Source organism: Anabrus simplex, chromosome 2, assembly GCF_040414725.1.
Source record: "Anabrus simplex isolate iqAnaSimp1 chromosome 2, ASM4041472v1, whole genome shotgun sequence".
Taxonomy (NCBI): domain Eukaryota; kingdom Metazoa; phylum Arthropoda; class Insecta; order Orthoptera; family Tettigoniidae; genus Anabrus; species Anabrus simplex.
This window is the reverse complement of record NC_090266.1, coordinates 1,090,220,555-1,090,246,443: the sequence shown is the minus strand read 5'-3', so window position 1 is coordinate 1,090,246,443 and position 25,889 is coordinate 1,090,220,555. Positions and strand designations below refer to the sequence as shown.

The following is a 25,889-nucleotide window of genomic DNA, read 5'->3' as shown; positions in this document are numbered from 1 at the left end:
ATAGGCATATAACCCAACGTAAGAACACATTTAAAATTACAAGAACGCCTAAAGGCGTCAAACCCAATACTCGTGCGACAGCTGTTGATGCTTTTAGGAGTCAAACCCTGTTAAGGGGTTAACATAATCAGAAAAGTTAAGCCAGGAAATCAGAGCTCGATATTTCGCTCCATTCATGGTACCTTCCCACAACAACCACCCCTATTCCCTCACCCCTAGGCCCTGCCTTAAGATAGCCCCTCCTTCCTCCCCTCTCCCTTCCCTGCTCCCTCCTTTCGTCCTACCCCGCCTTCCTGTTTACCCCTCATTCATACTTATTCTCCATATGCCATGTCCTACTAGCCACACTCCTCACACCACTGTGCAAGGTGAGTCACACATATTACTTATGCTACTCATCCAACCCTGTGTTTCTCATAAGTCCTTGCACTAATTTCGGCTTTTATCATTCAAACTCGTTCCACATTGATCTGCGAGTCTTTACCACCTAGGACTTTGAAAACTAATCTGACCTTCACGTGCAACATTTACACACTGCATGAAGAATTTCTATGTAACTTATCTCAACTCTCAACAACATCATTGTACAGCATTATACTTTATTTACATCATGTGTACAACTGAATGTTATATGACATTTTTCCATACAAAGTCATTTGGTCAAAACTTTATTATAAATGTAACACACGATTAAGATCCTCCTCCATCAAGAACATTTCACCAGAAAATGTCTTCAAAGGCTACTTTGAACCTTATTTTAATGTTTTATATATTACGTGCATAGCTAAAAAGTTTTTACTATGTCAGTATCATTGTGACCATTTCTCATTTTCAGTTTTAACTTTGCAAGTTTACACTATTGTAACCAAAATCTGCTTAACTTTAAATTCTCACGTGTTTTATCTAACATTATTACATTTGTACGTTATTTTTGTCTATTTGATGCTTTGTATAATTTGAGTTACTGGCTGATGATGACCTTGACGTAGGTCGAAACTAATACCATTTTAAAAGTAACTTGTGATGTAACTCGCATTGCATCAAATGTTATATTGAAAAGGTGGAACTGTTAATAATTTATTTAAATATCAATGTAACAGGCTTGAATATCGAAAAAGCTAAGCTCAGGTTTTTTTCACGTCATTATAGTCTGTATTTCAGTTCATTTTGAGTTAAACACGAGAAACGCCCCTTGAATATGCACCTCCTGTAGGTGGGAGCAGTAGAATAATACCCACGATATCACCTGCCTGTCGTAAGAAGCGACTAAAAGGGGCCCAAGTGATTCTGAGCCCTGGCATTGCTTCCACTTGTGCCAGGCTCCTCCCTTTAATCTATCCTATCCAACCTCTCTTGGTCAACACTTGTTCTTTTCCAACCCTGATGGAATTAGGGCATAAGAGGCCTAAGGAGTCTTTCATTTTTAAGCTCGTGGCCCTTGCCTCTCATTGACCGATATCTTCATTTTTCGAAATGTCGAATTCCTTCCATTTTTTCTCTATGATTAGCATTAATAGAGGATGGTTGCCCAGTTGTACCTCCCCATAAAGCAATAATCACCATCACCTTGAATAAGCTTTGTGTTATTTAGATTAATTTTCACTTAACTTGATGCCAACTGCAGACAAATATTAGAGTTTCTAAAGAAGAAGAAGAAGAAGAAGAAGAAGAAGAAGACATGCTTTTTAAAAAAAAATTATTATTATTATGATTATTATTATTATTATTATTATTATTATTATTATTATTATTATTATTATTATTATTATTAAGTGCAGGAGAGATCTTTATCGATTTATTTAAAGCTGTGATGAGCGTAATTTATAATTTGTCATTAGTGTATGGGAATATAGCGAGCAATCGGAATACAAGTGTGAAATGAACATTTTGTAGTACACGGCGCATGCATTATTGCGAGGAAGTAGTCAAGGTAGACTACTCAGCTCGCCTAGTGCGGTGGACTGCGGTGGGCCGAGTTGGACCAGTGCGGTGGGCCTGTAAGCTGCCGCGTCAGAAGAGGACGACACTGCACGGGCTGGGCTGCCGGACTCCGTGGGTTTGCGAGTGCTGTGCGGTGGGCCTCATTGCAGGACTCTGCCACCTCCCTTGTACTGCCGACCAACATTGTAATGTTGAATTTTTGTCCACCAATAGGACTCAAAACTGTCTAACCAAGGTGTCTGACCACAAAGATTGACACCTTAACAATCATGGCCATCCCATGGGCTTTTAGAAAAGGGTGTTTGGCTACAGAATTTGTGCTCTAGGATCAACACATTATTAACCTTACAACTGGCAACTGTTGATTTTTCGACAGTTTGGTTTTTGCTGTCTTCGTACTGTAAATTTTTCAACAGATTCCAATTTCTTCTCGTAGTTCCATCAATTCATCAGTAGAAAGCATGGCGTGTTGTTACTGTCAACCTGAAGTCCACAGTAGCTGTGAGTTCAGGTTCATCCATGGTTCTAACCTCATTAGGCAACACCTCTTCGAAATGAATTAAGGTAGTTTCCCATCTCCTAATTACGCACTATTGCTCGCTTTGTCTGTAAACAAACCATAGTGTTCTGTGCTTGGTTGCTGATATCTTAGTTATCTGTTAGAGTGTGAATTATTAACTGTTGAGTTATAAATAATAATAATAATAATTATTATTATTATTATTTTAATTATTTGTGTAGAAATAATTACAAATTAGTAATAAATTGTACACAAAATACAGCATCTTCATCTCAAAGGGTTAGTTGTAGTCACTGTATGCTACTACATTTTCTCCTATATTTTGAACAATATAGTTCTTAGATAGATGAAACTTTGTATAGTGCATTGCAAATAGATTGTTGACATTTTATTTATCTCATTTTATTTTCAGAAGACTTCAAGTTTGTGTACATGTGATCAAATTCTATGATTTATTTTTGAATTAGGTTACTGAATATGGAAAATTTAGTAAAAATATCACACTCCTCATTGTTTTTGCTTTTTAATGATGCATAACACTTCACTATTTTCTTTCATAGTACAGCGGAATGGTTTATAAACTTTTAATATGTAAAATCTGCCTAGGATGGCTGCCACCACATGATTTAACACTGTTACTTTTAGGATTCTGAGATATTTTATGTAACTGCACCAAGACTGCAAATAGATTTAGTCTTTCCCAAGCTGTCTATTTAAAATACACTGATCACACACTGACACTTCTTGTTCAGTTGAGTTTTAAAATTAGTTTCCAACTTCTAATATGTCACAAAGAACTACAAATTAATTCACTAGTTTCCCGCAACCAGAAAACATTGAGAAAATTGTATTTTCAAGGTCGGTTTCATCTGGTACTTGTACCCACAGTCAACACACACCAGAAGAATTTTACTGCAGCTGATCAACTTACAAAAATGTCTAAACTCTTACCTTACGCTGAGACTCTTCTACTTTCAGCTTCAATTCATTTCTGTGATCTGTGCCAGATGACTTGAAAATCGCTCCAGTCTGAAAGAATGCATACACAAAGAGTGAAGTTTAACAACACTTAATCATTCTAAAATAAAAACAATTTCAATAGAGAAAAATGTTCAATATAATTAATCAGTATGTACTTGGGGGCATAGGTGCCAACTTCAGGGGTGCTCTGCATTCTAAGCACCCTCAAAATCATGAATTATTAGCGATGCTCAGCACCCACAATATTATCGTATTTCATTGCATTATAATAGCATTTATTAGCCTTTTTCCTATTGAGTGAAAATATACAGTGCGACCATTATGCAAAGAATATTCGCTGGGTGTTTTACATCACATCAATACTGGCAGGTCTTATGGTGATGATGAGATAGGACAGGGCTAGGCCTGTGAAGGAAGTGGCTGTGGACTTCAGGGGAGTATAAATGGCCATACTGCTGAAACATTTTCATTTTTGCTTTTTATGCAAAAACATTGTTTGGAATTTGCTGATTAATTTGGTGTATGTTTTATTAAATTTTCTTGGCTGGAGGTATATTTCACTTAATTTAATTAGTTGCATAGGGCATTTTTAGGATTTCATAAACCAATGGTCAGTTAAAAATTAATATTTCAAGAACCATGAGGCCTAAAAGGCTGTGTTTTGATTTAAATTCTAGTGAAAACCTTGCTGCTTAAGTCTGTAGGAATGGCATAACAGTTGTGATTCTTGTTCAAGTTGTGCATGCAATATTCTGGGTGTGGACTGAAGTACTGGATAAACTTTCATTCCTAACCTCACTCACAACCTCAGATACATCAGGATAAATTCTGTAGTACCGATTTCATTGGCTTTGTACTTTCTTGAACACTCCTTTTGGTCTTGTCAACACACAAGATCAATAGTACACTACCACAACAGCACAAAAATGAAAAAATACAATTTTTACATGTGTTCTTGCCACTTTCTGGTTTTCTATTTTGTTGCTTTCACTGCCAAACCTCTTAGAGGAGGAAGAGGATACATCCAGACAATGTAAAAGATGATGATTACTACAGTGCTGGCATGTCTTAACTGTTGTTTCCATTACAAAGTGAGTTTTAACTTGAATTAATTTTTAATTGCAAATTCTTAAGAACTTATTTTTTTCAGACAAATAAGCTGTTTTCTCAGGAGCTGTAGAAGTTGGAATCTTGATTTTTTTCTCACAGTACATTTATAATACCCTAAGGCTTCGGCCACAGTGCAGGCGGCGAGCGGAGCGTTGCGTAGTGTGGCGGCAAAGATGAGACTCAAACCCGCGTTAGCAAATGCATGTGGCCATAGTGTCAGCGGCGCGTCATTTAGGAGGGGAAGTTGGCTCAAGGACAACGCTGCCTGCCGCTAGCCGCTCACTCCTGTTTGAGATTTTAGCTGCGCCGCTCGCAATGACTGTTAGTGAATTAATACGGGAGGAGGTGAAAGTGCTAATTTCTGAAGTTTAAACCTGAACTTTCCTATGGAACGACAGAGAGAAGAATTTCGAAAACCTATTAGTGACAAGGGAAGCCTGGAAAGAGATTGAAACGATCTTAAATATACGAGATAAATTCAGTTAAAAATCAATCACGGTTATGGACACAAACAATATTGTATTTAATGCAACATTTTATTATTATTATTATTATTATTATTATTATTATTATTATTATTATTATTATTATTATTATTATTATTATTTTACACCCTATTATTATTAATTAATATTATTATCCTTTGTCATATATTGCCGATATGAAAACTTGTGTTCGTCATTACATCTGACTTGTATGGGTCTCTGGAAGTTGGTGACTTGCTTCTGCAGTCGCGCCTTAAGTTTTAGAAAGAAGTCAAAAGTTTGAATGGACATAGAAGTTTATTTGAAACATCTTAGCAGGAAATCAATTCAGTTCTCCATATAAATGATGAAATTCCCCATGCATTTCACGTAATTTATTTACTGGATGATCACGAAATTCTCTCCTAGTCCTACGTCAAATTCTTCAGTTTAGATAAAACATTTCTAAAAGCAGAGACAAACGAGAAAATTGAAACTGCCATCATATAATCACTACGTGCAGGGGAGACGCCGCGCCGCTGGCTGACTCTTGCTAGATGTCCACACAGCCGTTCTCTCCTCCCCACTCTTCAACTTTTCGATAGCGGCAACGCTCCGCTCGCCGCCTGTACTGTGGTCGTAGCCTTATGATACTATACCTCTAGAAGGGTAAAGATAGCTAGTATATTTGCAGTAAAATGCACAAAAATGTAAGGAAAATTTGTAACAAAAAACATCAGAAAATTTCTATCCTAACTCCTAGAAAATGTAGACTACTGCAATCTAACTAGAGGAGAAAGTACAAGAAGCATGTATAAGTAACCTCCAAAAGTTTCATTAAGTTACATTAAGTACTTATTGAGAAAATGGGTCACACCGGGCGAGTTGGCCGTGCGTGTAGAGGTGCGCGGCTGTGAGCTTGCATCCGGGTTAGATTTTGAGGTTAAACAATATGTATTTGAGTTTATACAATTTTATACTACATATTCACAGGGAAATCATACATTAATCATATTTAACATTTAATAAAAGAGAATTTAGCCTTATATAAACTATAATTAAAATATATTAAACATAATAATTGAAGGTTTTGCACCAATTACGATGTCGTACCTACGACAATTATTCCCCCTAAAACCTTCAATATCTACCCTGTACATTCCTTACTCTAGGTCTTAAATATATCTAGGTGTCCTTATATCTATTTCTTCGACTTTCTTAGACCTCACTATTCAGTTGCACTTAGGCCACCTCAATCGCACTGTCTTCTCGTTGGCGTTGTTGAAGTCCACATATCGCAGCAAGATAGTTCAATCGATGGCCACCACCTTCCCATGGGGGATCCACTGGGTCTGGCTTATGGTGTCCGTGTTCTTCGTAGCAATGATCCGCAGGTCCTCGCGTGGCAGTCGACACTACACTTACTTTCCCCTTGGTCGTGCCTTTGTGCTCTGCCAGGACGTACGCATCTTCGTAGTCCACCGGTGGGATGCACGGGAGAGGCTCGCACGTCATGGTCTTGGTCCTGTTGAGTCTCCTCTTTTTCCAGGGTGCTGAATTCAACGTTCCTACCGGCATATGATTTTGTGCCGGGACTAGTGTCCTGGTTACGTGGCACCCTCGTTTGTCGGTTGCCGTCGCCACAAGGATCCCGTCGTCCCATGGAGTTGTCATCTTCACGACGCCAGAGCTGCCATCATTGCTTATGGGCTTCACCCATGTCTTCAGAGCTGTCGTGCTTTCACACACAGCACTCGGCTTTTCCGCTGGGCCTTGAACTACGGACTCCACCATCGTTACAATGATCCCGTCGTCCCGTGGCTTTGCCAACTGCATGATGCCGGAGCCGCCATCATTGCTTGCAGGCTTCATCCATGTCTCCGGAGCTGTCGTACTTTCACACAGCACACTCGATGTTTCTGCTGGGCCTTGAACTACGGACTCCCCCGAGGCTCGTACTTCGTTGCCCAACGACTTGATTTGATCCTTTATTCCTTGAGACTGGGCCTCGATTTTCCGCCCGAGTTTTTCGTATTGGGCATCGATCTTTTTATACTAGTCCTCGATTTTACCCTCGAGTTTTTCGGACTGGGCCTGAATCAAAGCCATTAGTTGTGCGAACATAGTGCATACCCGGTCGTTGGTTTCTTCCTCCGGACTTCGCAGTCAAGACTGTCTGGGTCCTCCTCGCTGTCTATGAAATCCTGGTGCAGCCTCTCCTGTAGGTCTGCTTTGCTTCCAGCCACCGGTAAACCTCGGGATGCCAGCGCTTTCCATAACATCGCCACGGTCATTTTTTCGATCCTCATTGCTGAGTCTTGAAGTGTCCTGTCCACGGTCGCCAATTTATCGTTCTACGTTGCGATTTTATTTGACGTAAATAAATATCACACAAGAACACGTTCACTTCCTTGTATAAATTTCTTTATTTACACTGTACGTCAAAACACACCATTATACACAGTAGCAAATGACACTATATACAACACTCAATAGCAGAGTACCCTGAAGTCGATTCTGATAAGTACAGATATCAACAACACTGACGTGCGCACTTTAACATACTCTCCCTTGAATTCACCGCCTGAATCACTTGAGCCCAGTACTCAGACTGTCTCACTGGCTTAACAGATCGATATTTATACTATTCGATCAACCATCTAGAATGATCGACTTCTGGAAGAGTTCTTACAACACTCTAATGGAACACACTCGAAACATCGATCGACCAGCTAGTCGAATGGGTACTCGAACTTTCCCTCAGTATTTAAAAATGTACGTGGAAATATCTACAACATTCGTAATGTCTCTACATGTATCTGGACAATAAAACCTTACAGTAAGTTTCCAGAACCCTTCATATATACCAAATATAGTACAATAAGTCTAACATACGAACATTATGGAATTTTCTACCGCTTTTGACTATTAGATTTTGAGGTTAAACAATATGTATTTGAGTTTCTACAATTTTATACTACATATTCACAGGGAAATCATACATTAATCGTATTTAACATTTAATAAAAGAGAATTTAGCCTTATATAAACTATGATTAAAATATATTAAACATAATAATTGAAGGTTTTACACCAATTACGATGTCATACCTATTACAAATTAAGGTACAGCCCCGGCATTTGCCTGGTGTGAAAATGGAAAACCATGGAAAACCATCCTCAGGGCTGCCGACAGTGGGATTCAAACCCACTATCTCCCGGATGCAAGCTCACAGCAGCACACCTCTAATCGCACGGCCAACTCGCCCGGTCTTGTGTATTTAAATACGCCCAAAGTTGTCTTTAGATAGTGAGCCTTGACTTTTCCAATGTCCTAAGATCGTTCTTTGTCAACTTGTCGCAAATAATCTCTATACCATAAGTTAGGATAGGAATGATTTTTGTGTCAAATAGAGTCATAGCGGTCTTCAAAGATAATTTGGTAAGAAATTTAATGTTATACATTGCTTTTATTGCCACTATTGCTCTTACGTCTTATGTGTATTCTATAAGAATGTATTGTTGTCTGAAGGGTTAAGCCAAGGTATTTGAAGTTATTTACAACTCATAAAGGCTCATGCTTGAAAGTCAATACATCTCGAGGATCATGTGTTCAGTCTTTCCTTCATTGACTTCTAGTTGCTTAGATATTGTCCAGACCTCCAGAGTGTTTAATGCTTTCTGTACTTCAGCGATATCTTGTGAACCTATTACCATCTCATCAGCATATAAGTATATTCTCACATTCTTCGATGATTCTCTTATCGCTTGAACAACGTCATAAGTGGCGATGTTAAACAACAGAGCGCTAAGGGGGCCACCTTGCCGAACGCCATTGGTCTGGTTAATATCTTTTCAAGTTGTTATATTGTCTGATATTATGACCGTGTTTCTCCTCAACATGTTATGGACCAGGTTAGTGAGGAGTTTATTTTCCTCAACTAGTGTATCAAGTTTCAAGGAGATGATGCTCCGGTTTACAGTGTCGAATGCCTTAGTGAAGTCGATGAACGCAGCATGATATTTCCCCTTAAGAAGCCTGATAGAATTTTCTATGTCATCTAGTAAATTACGTACTGCCTGTGCAGTATTTCTACCTCTTCTAAATCCAAACTGTTCTTCTGGAATTTTCTCGTCTACTTCCTTGTTTCCCTGATATTTGTAATCGGCTAGTTTCACCCATGTGTTGTCCAGTATTAGTTGTATGGAAAGGTGTTATGTGAAATGCCAGGCGATTACTATTTGGTTTTTGAGGTGTCTCTCTTTTTTTTTTCCCACCAGACATTGAGTACAATTTTCTATGACGTACTTACTTCCCGATGCGCAGTTTCCAATGTTCTCTGCACCTTCAATAACCCCAAGCTTTCCTTTGGACTTGAACGAGCAATCATGAGAACATGTCGCCATATATATGTGGTCATACTTCACTTCTAGCGAACTACTGACGCCACAAAGGCAGAGGCTGTACAACGCTGCAGCATAGCAGAATCCATTTTTTTATGCAAAGCGGTACCCGTACCGACAGTATTTCAAATAATGGGCACACCAAAGTTTTACTTTGCTAAATTCTGAAAAAATATGGGCAGAGCATTTGCATATATACAGTAAATGCAACAAATCAGCAACAATAACTTTAACAACTGCTACAACAAAAGCAAACGTAAAACACCGTATAATCTCGAATACCACCCGCACTGCTTTTTCGAAAATATCACTTCCAAAATTGGGTGCGGGTCTTATTTAAAATTTTGGGAAATTTATCTTTCCGAATGCGCGTAAATCGGGCATCACCGCCGGCGTGGCTCGGCAACAATGCTCTCTCCGCTCTCAGTATACGCTACTTCCGCGCTTGGCGTCAGTCTAACACACATTCTCGGAGTATCAACATGAATTCCACAAAGCGTATGCGATCTTTTACTGCGAGTGAGAAACTGAAAATAGTTTGGGAAGCCGAAATTATTGGAAATCGTACCGCCGGTAGGAAATATGATATTGGCGAGTCGTGTAATTGCAGTTGGAAAAAGAAGAAAAATGTGCTATTAACATGTAGCGGTGATCATAGAGCTTTTCGTGGACTAAGTGTACAGTTTCCAGAAATTGAAAAAAAAAAAAAAAAAAAAAAAATGTGAGAGAAAGGCAGGAATTAGGATATGGTGTGTCAACCGAAATGTGTCAGCTAAAGGCATTAGAGAGCGCAAAGGAACTTTCATCAGAAGGGTTTAAGACAAGCCGAGGATGGGTTTGTAATTTTTATAAAAGAAATGGGTTGAGCGTACGAAGGCGTACAATTTCACAGCATCTTCCTGGTGCCTACGATGAGAAATTACTGTCGTTTCAGCATCACATAATTCGGTTGCGGAAGGAAAATGCATTTTTGCTTTCCCAAATTGGCAATGCAGATCAGACGCCAGTCTACTTTGAAATACCAGTGGACAGGACTGTGAATATTAAGGGTGCGAAAAGTGTTGTCATTAAAACAGGTGGTAATGAAAAACAACGGTGTACGGTAATGTTGTGTATTCTCGCCGATGGAACCAAATCGCCGTACACTGTTCTCAAGCGAAAGACGCTTCCTAAGAATCTACCCGCTGGTGTTAACGTCAGATGGACAGTTCACTTGTGGAAGACTGGGTAAGGTGTGTCTGGCAACGTCACCCTGGTGCATTATTGGGACAAAAGAGCTTGCTTGTTCTCGACAGTTACCGCGGCCACACAACAGACGCTGTGAAGAAACATGTCAAGGATGGGAAAACCGACCTAGCAGTAATTCCGGGCGGGATGACGTCTATGCTACAGCCGCTGGATGTCTGTGTGAACCGTCCATTTAAAGCAGCCATGAAACAGCTCTATACAGAATGGATGGCAGCTGATAATCATACACTGACGCCAACTGATCGCATTCAGGGATTCAGCACCCGGAAGTTCACCTGGTGTGTTTGTGGATTTTGACGGCATGGAATCGTATCCCTGGAGACCTCATATAGAAGAGCTTCAGGAAATGTAGCATTTCTAATACTATGGATGGCAGCAATGATGACATTTTGTGAGAAGGTGATGATGAAAGTTCTGAAGTTTGTACTGATGATGATGATGATGATGAATGAACTCATTGGATATCATTCGGGAAATGTTTGTTTACTTTTATTTGTATTTTCTAATCATTTGATGTGTATTAGTAAAGATTGTAAATAATTTTGACTTCACTTTTTTTTTTTTTTGTTCTTTCAAAATAAGGGTGCGGCCTTATTCGGTGGTGGGTGGTATTCGAGATTATAAGGTAATAACCAATAAATAACAAATTGGAGCAAGACGAACACTAAGTCACTAAATAACTTCCAAGACTGTACACCAATGTAGCTTCTCAAAGGATGAATGTGGGCAGGTTAAGCGTCACTGCATGCCGAGCCGCGAGGAAAAGTGGAAGTTCTGTTCGAAGACTTAGACCATGGTTGCTTGATTTGGTCATCACACTGTGGTTACATGAAGCATTAGGTTAGTTGAGACAAAATTTTGCTTTGATTTTTTCTCGAACAGCTTGATGTGGCATAAATGGCGGGAAGCATATCATCATCATCATCATCATCTGCAGTTTCCAGCTGTTGGCCGTCTGCTTGGAACATAAGCCTCTCCATCTCCTCTCGTCTTCCCATCACTTCTCTCTAGTCACTCTTGCCCAGTCCTCTCCTCTTCTCTTCTCTGCACGCACTTTTCCACTCCTTTTATCCATCTGTCTCTTGGTCTTCCTCTTGGCCGTTTACCTGTTATCTCCATTTCGTGCATCCTCCTCGGTATCCTTTCCTCTGTCATTCTCTTCATGTGTCCATACCATCTAAGTCTAGATGCCTCTATCCTATTCTGTACTGGGTCTTCTTTTACTATATCTCAAACCTTCTCATTTCTCATGTTATCCCATCTTGTCACTCCTATCCTGCTTCTCAGAAATTTCATTTCACTTGCCTGTATTCTATTCACGGCTCTCTGCCTCATTACCCATGTCTCAGCTGCATATGTCAGAATAGGTATATAATACGTCTTGCATATCACCGTTTTGCTTCTCTGAGGGACATCCTTGCTTCAGACCAGGCTTCTGACACTTTTCAGGAATGCTCCTGCTTGCCTTCCATGCTCGATTATTTCCTTATCATTTCTTCCGCTTTCCTCTATGATACTTCCTAAGCACTTGAAACTCTCTACCTTCCTAAGCTGTTCCTCTCCAAGCATTATCTCTCTCGTAGGTCTCTCCTTCTTTCTAGTTGTGATCACTATCTCGCTCTTTTGGGTATTAAATTTCATTCCATATTGTTCCACCTCATCTACCCAAGCATCTAACTGTTCCTGGATATCCTCTTCCTTTTCTCCCCAGACTAACAGGTCATCTGCAAACATCATCACTTTCATTTTTCCTTCAATTTTCCTTGCCACTTTTGTCATTATCTCGTCCATTGTTACTACGAAGAGCAAAGGTGACAGAGCACTTCCTTTAATCCACCTTTTTGCTCTAACCAGCCAGTTCTCTCTCCTCCTATTTTCACACAACTGACACTCCCATTGTACATCTCCTTCACTCTTTCTACGGTCTGTTCCTTGACACCTTTCCTCTGTAAGGCTTCCCATACCTTGCTTCTACACACACGGTCATAAGCTCTCTCAAAGTCCATGAAGGCCATCACAAGATCCTAACCCCATTCATAATGACGCTCTTGTAGCTGCCTTACTGCGAATGTAAGGTCTACTGTGGACCCTCCTGTTCTGAAACCATACTGCTCTTCTCTTAACTTTTCTTCCACCCTCTTTCTGATTCTATTCTCCAGAATCTTCTCAAACACCTTTGCACAGTGGCATATCAATGTGACTCCCCTATAGTTCTTAAACTCTTTTCTATTCCCCTTCTCGAAAATGGGTATGATTACCCCCTTCTTCCAATCCTCAGGGGTTTTCCTTTCCTACCATACTATTTTCAACACACGATAAAGCCACTGCTTCCCTACCTCTCCTGTTGCCTTCACCATTTCAATACTCACTTCATTTAACGCTGGGGCATTCCCTCCTTTTATCTTGTCCAGTGCTAGCTCCACTTCTGCCCATGTTAAATCTTTTTCTTCTTCCATATTTCTTACTACCTACCTGCTTCTACTTTCCTCCTCTGTGCATCCTTGTGGGTTTAGTAAATCTTCAAAATACTCCTTCCACATTCCTTTGAGTTTCTCCATTTCCTGCACTTCATTTCCATTTTTGTCTATCATTATAACATCTTCCCTCTTGCCTTTCGTCTTACTCTTGACAATTCCATATAGTACTTTTTTATTTCCTTTGCTATCCTCTTCCATCATGTTTGTCCACTTTTCCATCCATTTTTTCTTCTCCTCTGTTACAACCTTTTTAGCTTCTTCCTTTTTTGTCTTATATTCTTGTCTTGTCTCCGTTGTCCTCTGTTGAAACCACACTCCCGAACTGCCGCTTTGACTCTGTCATTCCACCATGGGCTCTCCTTGCACCTTTTCCTGGCACTAGTTCTCCCACAAACTTCCTCTGCAGTTTTTACTAGTGTCCTCTTGAACCTTTCCCATTCCTCCTCTCCTGTTCTTGTATCATCTGTTGGTACATTCAATCTTATTTTTTTCCTGGTATTCTTCCTTGGTTTCCTTTTCCATCAGTTTCCATATTTTGATACATCTTTCTTGCTTATCCGTTCTCTTCCTTTCCGTCATTGTTCTCGGTTTCATTACCAGTAGTCTGTGGTCACTATCTAGGGCCTCTGATGGTATTACCCTTACATCTATAACCTTCCTCTTCATTTTCCAGTTGTAGATCATGTAATCTACAATGGATTTCCTAGACCAGTCACACTCTATACCACGTTATCTTATGGCTTACTCTCTTTTTGAACCACGAGTTCCCGACCATCATCTCATTTCTTTTGCACAAATCCAGTAGTCTTTCTCCTTCCTTATTCCTATTTCCCCATCCTTCTGCTCCAAGCACGTTCTCATAACCCTTCTTTCCATGCCTACATAGGCATTCAAGTCCCCCATTACCACGTTATTTTGTCCATTCAATTGTCTCTCCAATTCTTCTTCAAAGTCATCTTTATCTGGTTGAGTGCATCCTGCTTGTGAAGCATACACTTGCACACTTTCCCAGGTTTTTTCTTTGACTGTTATTTTTACTTTTATCAACCTATCACTTATCCCTTTTACTTCCTCTTTCAATCCATTTCTTACTACCACTCCTACTCCATTTCGCTTTCCCTCATCATTTCCTATCCAGTACAACCAAAAACCATTCCGGAACTCTCTCCTACCCTCACCCCTCCGCTTAGTCTCTGCCAGCCCTAGTAAATCCAGTTTTCTTCTTTCCATCACGTCTACAATCTCTTCTACTTTTCCGGTCAATGTTTGTGTATTTAGTGTGCCAATTCGTAATCCTGTTCCTCGCCAGGGTCGTCGTCTGTTACATCCGTCCGGCTTATAGTTCCTTGTTTCCTTTAAAGCAGGTTAATATCCATCACCGCCTTCCTAGGCCTGTTGTGACTTCACCAGAGCCCCGTTAGCTGCCATCTTTTTCAGGATTCCTGTAGGGCCTTCACAGCTACCGTAGCGGTCTTGGGGCTCACACAGTCCCCACTGTACTTCACCCCCACAAGCTATGGGAAGCATATATAATGTCGCAAACATAAATTTGACAATTTTAATACATTATAAGCATAGGAAATCTGAGGGGACAAACATAAAATTATTTTAAACGACGGGAAAACATTGAATACGGGAACATAAAAAAAGGGTAATACTACAGTATGTATATGTGGGAGAATGGCAGTTTTGTATGGGATGTAATACAAATCAGCATGGTGCTGAACAAAACCTGTCTGATCACAACTGACTGGCTGATGATGAGGAAGATTATCTATTCAGATGTTCAAAGATAAATTGCAGCAAAGAACTATCCAAGGCATTAACATTAAAGATCCTTCCATTTCCTTTAATTATTAACCATCATAAGCAAGATCGAAATAGAGAAAGAGTTTTTCACAGGAGTCAGTGGAAAGATCCAATATAGCAGAATGGACTGCTAGAATAACTCAATCTTACCAACTTAGTGGGGCCATATGAAAACTTAACCTCTGGAAACAAGGAGGATTGGGCCATCTGGAAGTTGCTCAAGAGGTTACAAACTGAAGCTGGAAGATCTAAGCAGAATTTGAGGTAGCGGAACTTCTCCAACGAGTCAATCTTCTGTGTCTGTGAAGAGGAATAAGCCAATTTCTCATATGTATCAATGCACAGTTGTCTGCTTATCTGCTCTATCGACAACACAGCATTTAGCAAGAGCCCATATTTCAGGATTACCTTATTTTAGAAGTCCTTTTATAATCAATTTTGGAGCATCGTAATCATTACGCTAACTGTTCTACTGTGTTTTTATACAGCGCTCTCATTTTATGAGGAAACCGTATCATTCTGCTGGTGACCAAATTACGGCTCTCTCAACTGCAGCATGGGAAACTAGGTGAAATGTGATGAACATCCCAGCAGTTAGCTGCTTCTGAGAATAGTACCAGAACGTGTAAATAGTACAAGAACATGTATGTGACTGTTGCTTGTGTATTGTGTATATTGCCTGTATATTAAGTAACAGATTGGAAAATGAAGTATTCAGTTGAACAGCTGTGGAATGTTTCATAAAAGAAAAATATATAAAGATACATTTGGAGATTTTCTCGTAAACATTCTGACTTTGGCATTTCTACAAAATTTTGCGTTTCAAATTTGATGAAAAAGTGGCATACAACAGCTTCAGTCTGTGATGTGCAGTGGAAGCAAAAAAGACACGTTGTAGCTGAAGATAAACTTGGAGATATTCGGGTGCGGTTAGAAGCAAGTCCGAGAAAATTACTTAATCGTCTACTGCAGGAAACAAACATATCATTGGGATAGGCCCAGAAAAAGACCAGACTGCTGAAATTTTGACCATGTAAAATAATGTCTGTGCACGCTGTGCATGAACTTCACCAGACAGATTTTGCTGCAAGAATAAGGTTCTCAAAGTTGTTTTGTGAAAGTGTTTATAATGGAAATTTGAATCTACAGCTAATGTTCATGTCTGATGAGGCATGGCTCCATCATTCTGGACATGTAAATTCTCAAAATATGCGATTATGGAGTATTCAGAACTCGTATATTGTACAGGAAGTGCCATTGCATCCCATTAAAACAGGGTTATGGTGTGTGGTAAGCGTTTGGTGGATAACTGGGCCTATATTTTGCATCGAGCACTTGAAATCACGTGTACGCAGAAAAATTTTGCATCCGTTTTCTAATGAACTGACAAAGGAAGAAAAGTTTTGAATAGGTGGAACTTCACAATAAATTTGTTTCTTTAAGAATTAAGTTCATTAATGTTAAACGCCAATACCAAACCCAAAATGAAATTTATAAGTTGCAATTTCAGCATTTACCGTAAGACAGTTTTCATTTTCCTTAGAGCCTAGCAGGTTAAAATAGTAACTGTCTACATATTTAGTTCTGTTGTGCAATCCTTGTGTAGTCCTTTTGATATTTCACTGAGCGAGTTGGCCGTGCGGTTAGGGTTGCGTAGCTGTTGTAAGCTTGAATTCAGGAGCTGGTGGGTTCGAATCCCACTATCAGCACCCTTGAAGATGGTTTTGTATGGTTTACCATTTTCATACCAGGCAAATACTGGGCTGTACCTTAATCTTTTTTTTTTTTCTAGGGGCTTTACGTCGCACCGACACAGATAGGTCTTATGGCGACGATGGGATAGGAAAGGCCTAGGAGTTGGAAGCAAGCGGCCGTAGGCCGTAGCCTTAATTAAGGTACAGCCCCAGCATTTGCCTGGTGTGAAAATGGGAAACCACAGAAAACCATCTTCAGGGCTGCCGATAGTGGGATTCGAACCTACTATCTCCCGGATGCAAGCTCACAGCCGCGCGCCTCTACGCGCACGGTCAACTCTTCCGGTGTACCTTAATCAAGGCCATAGATGTTACCTTCCCAATCCTAGCACTCTCCTATGCCACTGTCGCCATAAGACCATCTGTGATGGTGCAACATAAAGCACATTGAAAAAAGAAAATAATAAATTTTTAAAAAAACAGGGAATCTGCTACCTGGGCAAGAGCCCTAAATACAGATCAAAGTGATGACTGATTGATTGAAAAAAGGAGAAACTGAATAAGAATTAATATAAGTTAAACTTACAAGATCATCTGCAGCATTTCTACAAGGTGTGCTACTCAAGTGTCTTCCAGTATTACGAGCATTTGGAATCTTCCTCTCACCAGCAATAGTCTAAAGAGAAAGGGAAAAAATTAAAAGAAAAAAATATTAAGAACATACAGTAGTAGATATATGAGGTACAATGTGTGAACAAAATTAAAGAAATATACAAACTCATCAGCAAATGAACAATATTTCATAGCTCAGTGGTTTTGAAAATATCAAAAAATTGTCCACATCACCCCAGGTGTTGGGGTGAATTTGGACGGTAATGTTATTTTGATACACATCCTATTTCATGCCTTGTATTGATTAAGTTTGGACAGAGAAATGGATTTTTTTTAATAGTTCTACATACATAATACAATAGAGATAATTCAAATACAGAGTATAATACAAACTAATAAAATTTTACAACAAGATACAAACTAATTAAATGGTTCAAAGAACTTCTGAAAAACAAAAGAACAAATGAAAACTCCAAGTTTTTCTTTAGACTGTGGTAACACTCTTATAAACTGATCATGGTCCAAGGTATATTCATGTCTTATACAGTGGCAGAAAATGAAATCCCAGCACCAAGAAGCAGTAGGAGAACAAGCGTTATCCTGTTGGAAAACACCCCCTTGAATACTGCGAATGAATGGAATGCAGTTTAGACTAAGCAATTGTCTATGAAACATTTATTTTATTAAATTTTCCAGGTCACAGGTTGAAGTATGCGCGAGAAGGCATATGACATGGTGGTACACTAATAACCACTGTAGTCGCCACGATTTTGAATGCAAACATGGATGCATTGTGTCGAACAGGTGCTGTATGTCATTTTGAGGGGTGGAGTTCCACGCCTCTTGCACTTGGTCAATCAAATCAACAACTATTAATGTTGGTATTGGATGATGCTGGATTTGTAGTCCCACAATGTCCCATATGTGCTCAATGGGTAGAAGGTCTGGTAATCTCACAGGCCAAGGCAACTGGTCGACACTCTGTAGAGCACGGTGGGTGACAGCAACGGTATGAGGACAAGCGTTATCCTGTTGGAAAACACCCCTTTATATACTGCGAATGAATGGCAGCACAACCGGTTCCATCACAAGTCTGACATATAAATCCGCTCTCAAGGTTCTTGGGATAACACAAAAATTGCTCCCGCTGTCAAAGGAAATTGTTCCCCAGACCATAACCCCTGGTGTAGGTCCAGTGTGCCGACGCCGCAGATAGCTTGGTTCCAAGCGCTCAACTGGCCTTCTCCTTAGAACCGCTGGCACCAAGACAGAAATGGCTCTCATCTGAGAACACAAAAGAACTTCACTCCATCCTTCAATGAGCTCTAGCTTGATACCACTAAAGTCACAGATGGCAGTGATTCGGAGTTAATGGCAAGCATGCTACAGGCTCGGACTTGGGCCTCAAGTAATCGATTTCTTACAGTTTGCTGTTTCACTCTGGTGCTAACTGAAGCTCTAATGGCTGCTGCAGATGCAGTACGATCCACCAGTCATGCAGTGAATACGGTGGTCTTCCCTCTCTGAGGTGACCCGAGTGCAGCCAGAGCCTGGTCTTCTTGAAACAGCACCTTCTCGTGGCCATTGTTGTCAACACTGATGCACTGTGGATGCATCCCTGCAAAGTTTTTCTGCAATACTGAGGAAAGAACATCCAACTTCTCGTAGCCCTATTACACGGCCTCATTCAAACTCAGTAGGCTGTTGATACTGCCTTCTTCATCTCCTTAAAAACATGATTGACTCACACCTATCTCACAACGTCAACACCGGACAATAACTTTTGTTTTTACAAGTTTCTTTACGTCACACCAACACAGATAAGTCTTATGGCGATGCTGGGACGGGAAAGGACTAGGAGTGGGTAGGAAGCAGCCATGGCCTTAATTGAGGTACAACCCCAGCATTTGCCTGGTGTGAAAATGGGAAACCACGGAAAACAATCTTCAGGGCTGCCGACAGCGGAGTTCGAACCCACTATCTCCCGAATACTGGATACTGGCCGCATTTAAGCAACTTCAGCTATCGAGCTCGGTAGACAATAACTAATGCTCACAAAGTGTATAGTGCGTATATAAAGCAAACTTGCTCTGCAAGGTCATAGTGGCACTACTCGCACGACTCTTTGTCAATTGTCAATTAGCGCATAAATTTCAACACACATCGTCTTTCAGATGTGTAAACACGCCTCCCAAATTTTGTTTACCTAGGATAACTCCTCCTTGGTGTTAGGATTTCATTTTCTGCCAGTGTATTTGTAAAAAAAAAAATGCAAACCATTACTTTCCTCATTTGAACGCAAGAACAGTTTCAAATTCTACCTCTGTTAACTGTCCAAGATAAGAGTTTCTCTCAATCCTTCAAGTGCTTGCTGATGTCATATTTGAAGAATCCCTTCAACTAAATGTTGCACTGCTTGGCTGCCCAATTTCTTTGGATGAAGTTTGTTGCATTTATTTCCAAAAGTTGATATAGGTATTTCATATTTCTGAGAAGCTTTTCTGCACAAAGGTTTACGACCTTTGACAGAAATAAGTGCTTCCTACAATGCTTGCTGCTAATAATTGGCATACAGGCAACAGATAGACATTCCTTTATATGTTTGCGGCATGTCTGAACCCGGAACAGATTCTTCTGCCAAATAATAATGTATCAATTAGAGTGAAAAACAATTAACAAGGAATGGAAAGTGTATTAATGCTATAGACAATTAAATTTACATCAAATTAGACTCAATGTTGTTGTTGTTGTTGTTATTATTATTTCATAACTGGATATGGAAATCAGAGGGTATATGCAGCTGAGACCTGGACAGTTATAAAGATGAAGATCAAATGCAGGCAGCAAAAATTAAATTTCCAAGAAGAATGTTGCAGAGGACAAAGGGAAATAAAAATTTATGGATAAATTTGAAGATGGAAAATTTGGATAAAAAGTGGAGAAAAATAGGCTAAAATGGTTTGGACGACTCCTCATGGCCATTACTGATGGTTTTCTAGACCGGGGTCGCTATCTCACCAACAGACAGCTTGTCAATTGTTCTCGCGTAGGCTCAGTGGTCCTCTAAACAGTCTTCAGATCCAGGTAAATATTCCCAAACTTGAATGGGAATCAAACACAGGGACTCCAGGCATGTGCACTATCCCCAAAGCATGGGAGAGCATGATGAGGGGTGGAAAGATCAAATCAAATGGAAAGCAATTAGAATTATAATGGCCAAAACTCCAATACTGGAAAATGAATAATATACCCACTGACAAAAAGAATTAGCAATGATCTCTACCATCTAGACTGCCACCACAATGAATTAAGAGATGCCACAAATATTGTGATATTATCAGGCAGGTGTGGAGTATCAACCAACTCAGTGAGAGGTTACCAAATGCAGAGTATGCCTTGTAAACACATTAGACAGCACAGTCAACACTTAAAGAGTTTGATATGGGGACAATTTATACATCTGCACAAGGCTAGGTGGTCATACTGTGCAACTGCCAGGAATGCAAAGCATTTAGATGATAAAATGGCCCTATGTTGGTATTGATGGATACATAAAGGTACCCACTTCGCAGATGATGCCAAAGGAGGATCATTATAACATGCATCGAGTGTTCTGCAATCCCATGAAATTTTTTTTTTTTTTTTGCTAGCGGTATAATGCCGCACTAACACACTGAAGATTTTCTGCAACACAAGAATGGGAAAGGGCTAGGACTGAGAATGTAGCGGCCGTGGCCTTAATTACAATAAGGTACAACCCCAGAATTTGCCTGATATGAAAATGGGATACCATTGAAAACTATCTTCAGCAACGTGACCCGATCTGCACTGCCAGCTCGCTCAGTCATGATATCTATGTATGTCATTCAGACACAGTTTAGCTAGCTACTACACCTCATGTCATACACCACCTTGTCTTGATGGCTGGCATCCACCGGACTATGGGTTTACCATCCCATTCATAAGCTGTCAGTAATACCAGAATGTAAAGAAAACAAAGAAACAGTGGAATTAGAAATTAAAGAAGAGAGGCCAAGGAAGATTCAGACAATGGATGTATGTTCAGTAAGTTATGTAAAAATATGAATGAGCTAACAAGTGAATACATGAGCATTATGCCAGGTTCTACTCAAATTTAATTTCACAAACTGGGTGGAACTGGGTGTTGTAATTTGAAATACCTGGTAGTCCACCCGCCCCTTGCAAAAACATTGAAAAAAAAAAAAACCACATATATATATTCTCTCTCTCTCTCTCTCTCTCTCTCTCTCTCTCTCTCTCTCTCTCTCTCTCTCTCTCTCTCTCTCTCTCGCGTCTTTCAGTGCTCGGTCACCAAACCTCTATGAATGCACTATACACCTCCACAACCCCCTACAAGCAATTAACACTTTGGCCTCATATAGTTCTACATCTCTTCCCTTGAAATCATTAAGAACTGAATCCAATTACTGTCACTTAAGTTTCCCTCTCCTCCTCCTCTTTCTCATCATGCTTGAGTCATAAATTTATCTTTCTGCTGTGAAGATAGTGTTAGATTTTCTCTCACTTTTATGAAATAACATATTTCTTGTCTGATTTCAGTTCTGTACAAAGAGTATGCTACTTATGTTGTTCACTAAAAAGTGAAGAGAGTTATAAAATAATGTACAATGATTATAATAAAATGAGTACACTAAATTTGATTGTATTGAAACTAACTATACATAAGACCAAATGATGTAAAAGTATGTTATGTAAAAATATGAATGAACTTACGAGTGAATACATGAACATTATGCCAGATTTTACTAAAATTGAATTCCACAAACTGGGTGGAACTGGGTGTTGTAATTTGAAATATCGGGTGGTCCACCCGCCCCCTGCAATCTAGCTTTATACAACCTGTTGGATTGACCACAATTCTGAAATACATTGATCCCTCTCCCTAAACCATGGTAATATCAGGTGTCCACAATTAAAGTTACGGTATTCAGCATGGTACAGCACGGGCTGTAATGATCATAGGAGTCTGAAATTTCGTAGATATGCTGACTAAGCAATGCGCTCCCGAATTATGCCACAAACATTATTAGTTCCAAGTTTTGCCACCAAGCAAAAATATGGCGCTGTAAGCAGTCAGAACATGTAATATTCCGTAACTCTGACGTCAATATGTTCTTCTGGTAGAAATGCATTGTGTCTGTTCCTTGGTTGTTGCTTGGTGATGCATGTTGATTCCTTTTGTGAAGTGAATCTTCGTTGTAATGTAAGAAAGTTGAAATGTCTGTGTGAAACGAAATGCCTACTGGGAAGAGAGACCATGCACTACTAGTGAAGTTGTTTTATCAGAATGGCAGCAATAGCAATGCTGCATTGCGGGAATAATGCCGACAAAAACAGCAGAGAAGAGGTTCCATGACAAGTATTGGGCTGAAGAACATGATTAAGAAATTCCAGGAAACAGGTGAATTAGGTGTCACACCACGCAGAGGATGGCAGCCCATCCCCATGGATGTTATTGATTGAAGTTGCTGTAGCTGTAGCAGACCGTGCAGCACATTTTCCCAATTCTGTAATCAGTGCTCAAGCTGTCACTTGAATTGTCGCTACCCCGATCAACAGTTCATAAGATTTTGTGGCTCATTTTACACTGGTATCCTTACAAACTTCATACTGTTCACAAACTGAAACCCCAAGACGTTGCACAACGCTGTGACTTTGCCCTTTCGGTTTCTGGCATGCATGGAAGTGGACAACATGTGGCCGGGGAATATTCTGTGGACTGACAAGGCGCATTTTACTCTGGAGGGTGCAGTGAATGCACAGAACTGTCACATATGGGGTTCGACTCCTCCAAACGCTGTGCAGAAACAACCCTTGCATTCACCATACATGACTGTTTGGTGTGGTTTTACAAGCTCCTTCATTCTCTGTCAGCTTTTCCTTGAGGGGATGACCCCTCATGGGCCTGTTAGATGTACAGTGACAACTGCACATTATGGAGACCTCCTTGTGCAACACATGATTCCAGCTTTGCAGGAACACAACTGTAACCATACAGTTATTTTCATGCAAGATCGGGCAATACCATATATTGCACGCCAGGTGAAAGAATTGCTTCAAGAAAGCTTCAGTAACGACCGCATTATCTCTAGGCATTTTCCAGATGCGTAGCCTTCGAGGTCCCCCAATCTAAATCCATGTGACTTCTGGTTGTGGGAGTATTTGAAAGATTGTGCCTATCAGGGACATGTCCGGTCTCTGCCTGATCTAAAGGCTAGCATACGACAACATGTCGCTCTGATTTCACCTAATATGCTGCGGGCAACTGTCAACCATGCTGTGTTACAGATGCAGCATGTTGCTGAGTTCGGAGACCATACTGAACAGTGTTTGTAACCATAAATGCTAATAAACCTCCCAGAAAGTTGTGTGTTTGATCTTTCCTGCCTTTTTTCTGTGAACCTTACCATTGCTTAGAGTGCCATATTTTTGCCTGGTGGCAAAACTTGGAACTAATAATTTTTGAGGCATAATTCGCGAGCACATCGCTTAGTTAGCACATCTACGAATTTTAAGACTCCTACGATCATTACAGCTCGTGGTGTACCACGCTGAATACCAAAACCTTAATTGTGGACACCGGGTATAACAAGATGTGTGATTACGGGCTAGAAGACAGCAGGGTTCATGCGCATGACTATTAATTCATTAAGCTTACCCTGAATGATCCTGTAAAATGAGCACAGACAACGGAGAACACGTACTTTACAACACCAGGTACATACACAGACCAACACAGGTACTGCATAGGATGGGAATTGCCTGATGCATGTTAAGCCTCGCAATAAACCACTTGGCAGGGGTGGAGAGTACTTGAGGATATGGAGGTTCAAGTCACACAAAAGGTTTTTTTTTTAAATCGCCAATTGGCTGGGATGTGACATGGTTACATATTTAATAGTTTTTACAGACTGATTGTCCGACTCGTTGGCTGAATGGTCAGCGTACTGGCCTTCGGTTCAGAGAGTCCCGGGTTCGATTTCCGGCCGGGTTGGCGATTTTAACCTTAATTGGTTAATTCCAGTGGCACGGGGGCTGGGTGTATGTATTGTCTTCATCATCATTTCATCCTCATCATGACACGCAGGTCGCCTACGGGCGTCAAATAGAAAGATCTGCACATGGCGAGCCGAACCCGTCCTGGGATATCCCGGCACTAAAAGCCATACGACATTTCATTTACAGACTGATTTGTTTCTTTGACACTGAAAAGGGCAATTTGTATCATGGTATAGGATATGAATTTGGGATGGACAAGGATGAAGAGGTGATGGTCTGTGGTTAGGATGCAGGCAACCAGTTAGCTATGTCATACGTGTTCCAAGTTTCGTAGGACACAGGTATGGCAAAATGTACCCCATTGGAATGATAACAACATGCGATGGCAGTTAGGTATGAATATTTTCCAGACTCTGAAGACGTCACTCTTACTCACTGCAACACGGTTTCAACGGGAGGTGTACACACAGACCAGGAACAGGAACGATGCTGCACCATACAATCACACCCCACTGTATCTGAAAAGCTGCTTGTCATACCCAATGGGATTAACAACACTCCAGTAATGAATATTATGGCAATTAATGGTTCCACTGTTGTGGAACAATGCTTCATCCATAAATAAGTTGGCTGCCAAAAAGGCAGGATCAGTGTCCACATGTTGTAGGATCCACTGACAGAATGCCACCCAAGCTTTGAAACCATGATCCTGGAGCTCCTGGTGCAAATGCAGATGGTATGAGTGACACCGCTGTGTATGCAATATCTGCATAAAGGACGCTGAATTGATGTTCATCTCCTGTGCAATGGCCTCTGTGCTAGTGTAAGGGTTATGCCAGATAGCATCCAACGCAACCTCTTCATTGTGAGCAGACGTCATGGGATAATAAACAGGCTGTGTCCTTCCCAGGGATGCAGTAAGCCACAGACATACTTCCACACTCCAAAACGTCATGACTGTCGATTGCCATCTATCCGAATAGCGCCCTTGATAAAGGCACTATAGCTGGTATGCATTCTGTCTACCTTCTCCACAGATGAGTAAATCTTCCCAAACCAAGGAAAACTATTATGCAAAGACAAGAGGAAATTGAAAAACGGAAAGAAGAAAGAAAGAAAGAAAGAAAGAAACAAAGAAACAAACAAACAAACAAACAAATAAAGAAAGCTGAGGAAGAAGATGACAGGACCAAAGACTTCGATGACATTAAGGATAATTTCAGTATTAAATGCAAATTAGATTTTGACAAAGTTTTTGTCTATTTTGACAGCCAAAGACTCTGTATTTTCAAAATGTATATGACTGAGGAAAATATAAAGAAAACTGGTACTTCTTTAATATTAAATGAGGCTCTTGATTTTAAAGCTATAAAACATGATTTTCATGAATGATAACCCTGATATATGTGCAATAGATGATGGAGGCAAGACAAAAAAATGGTCAAATTTGAAAAGTATCTAACTTCCTGTTTAGTCCTGCTTGTAACTCAAAGTTGACTGTCCACGATAAAACTGAAACTGTGAACAAAATAATCGACGGAATTGAAAGTGAAGTTGATGACTGTATCATTACTGATAAATTAGAATT

At 40.2% G+C, this 25,889-nt stretch overlaps 1 protein-coding gene across 4 annotated transcripts in view; it reads right to left on the bottom strand.

Annotated features, from left to right (window-relative positions):
• The window catches only part of cmb (combover), a 522,232-nt gene that overhangs the window by 399,986 nt on the left and 96,357 nt on the right, over window positions 1-25,889 (bottom strand). For all 4 annotated transcript variants that reach the window (XM_067139692.2, XM_067139691.2, XM_067139689.2 and 1 more), the window contains 2 exons: window positions 17,235-17,324; window positions 3,413-3,490 (listed from right to left, as the gene is read on the bottom strand). In XM_067139692.2, coding sequence (XP_066995793.2) covers window positions 3,413-3,490; window positions 17,235-17,324 — 168 coding nt within the window. The remainder of the gene's footprint in view (window positions 1-3,412; window positions 3,491-17,234; window positions 17,325-25,889) is intronic.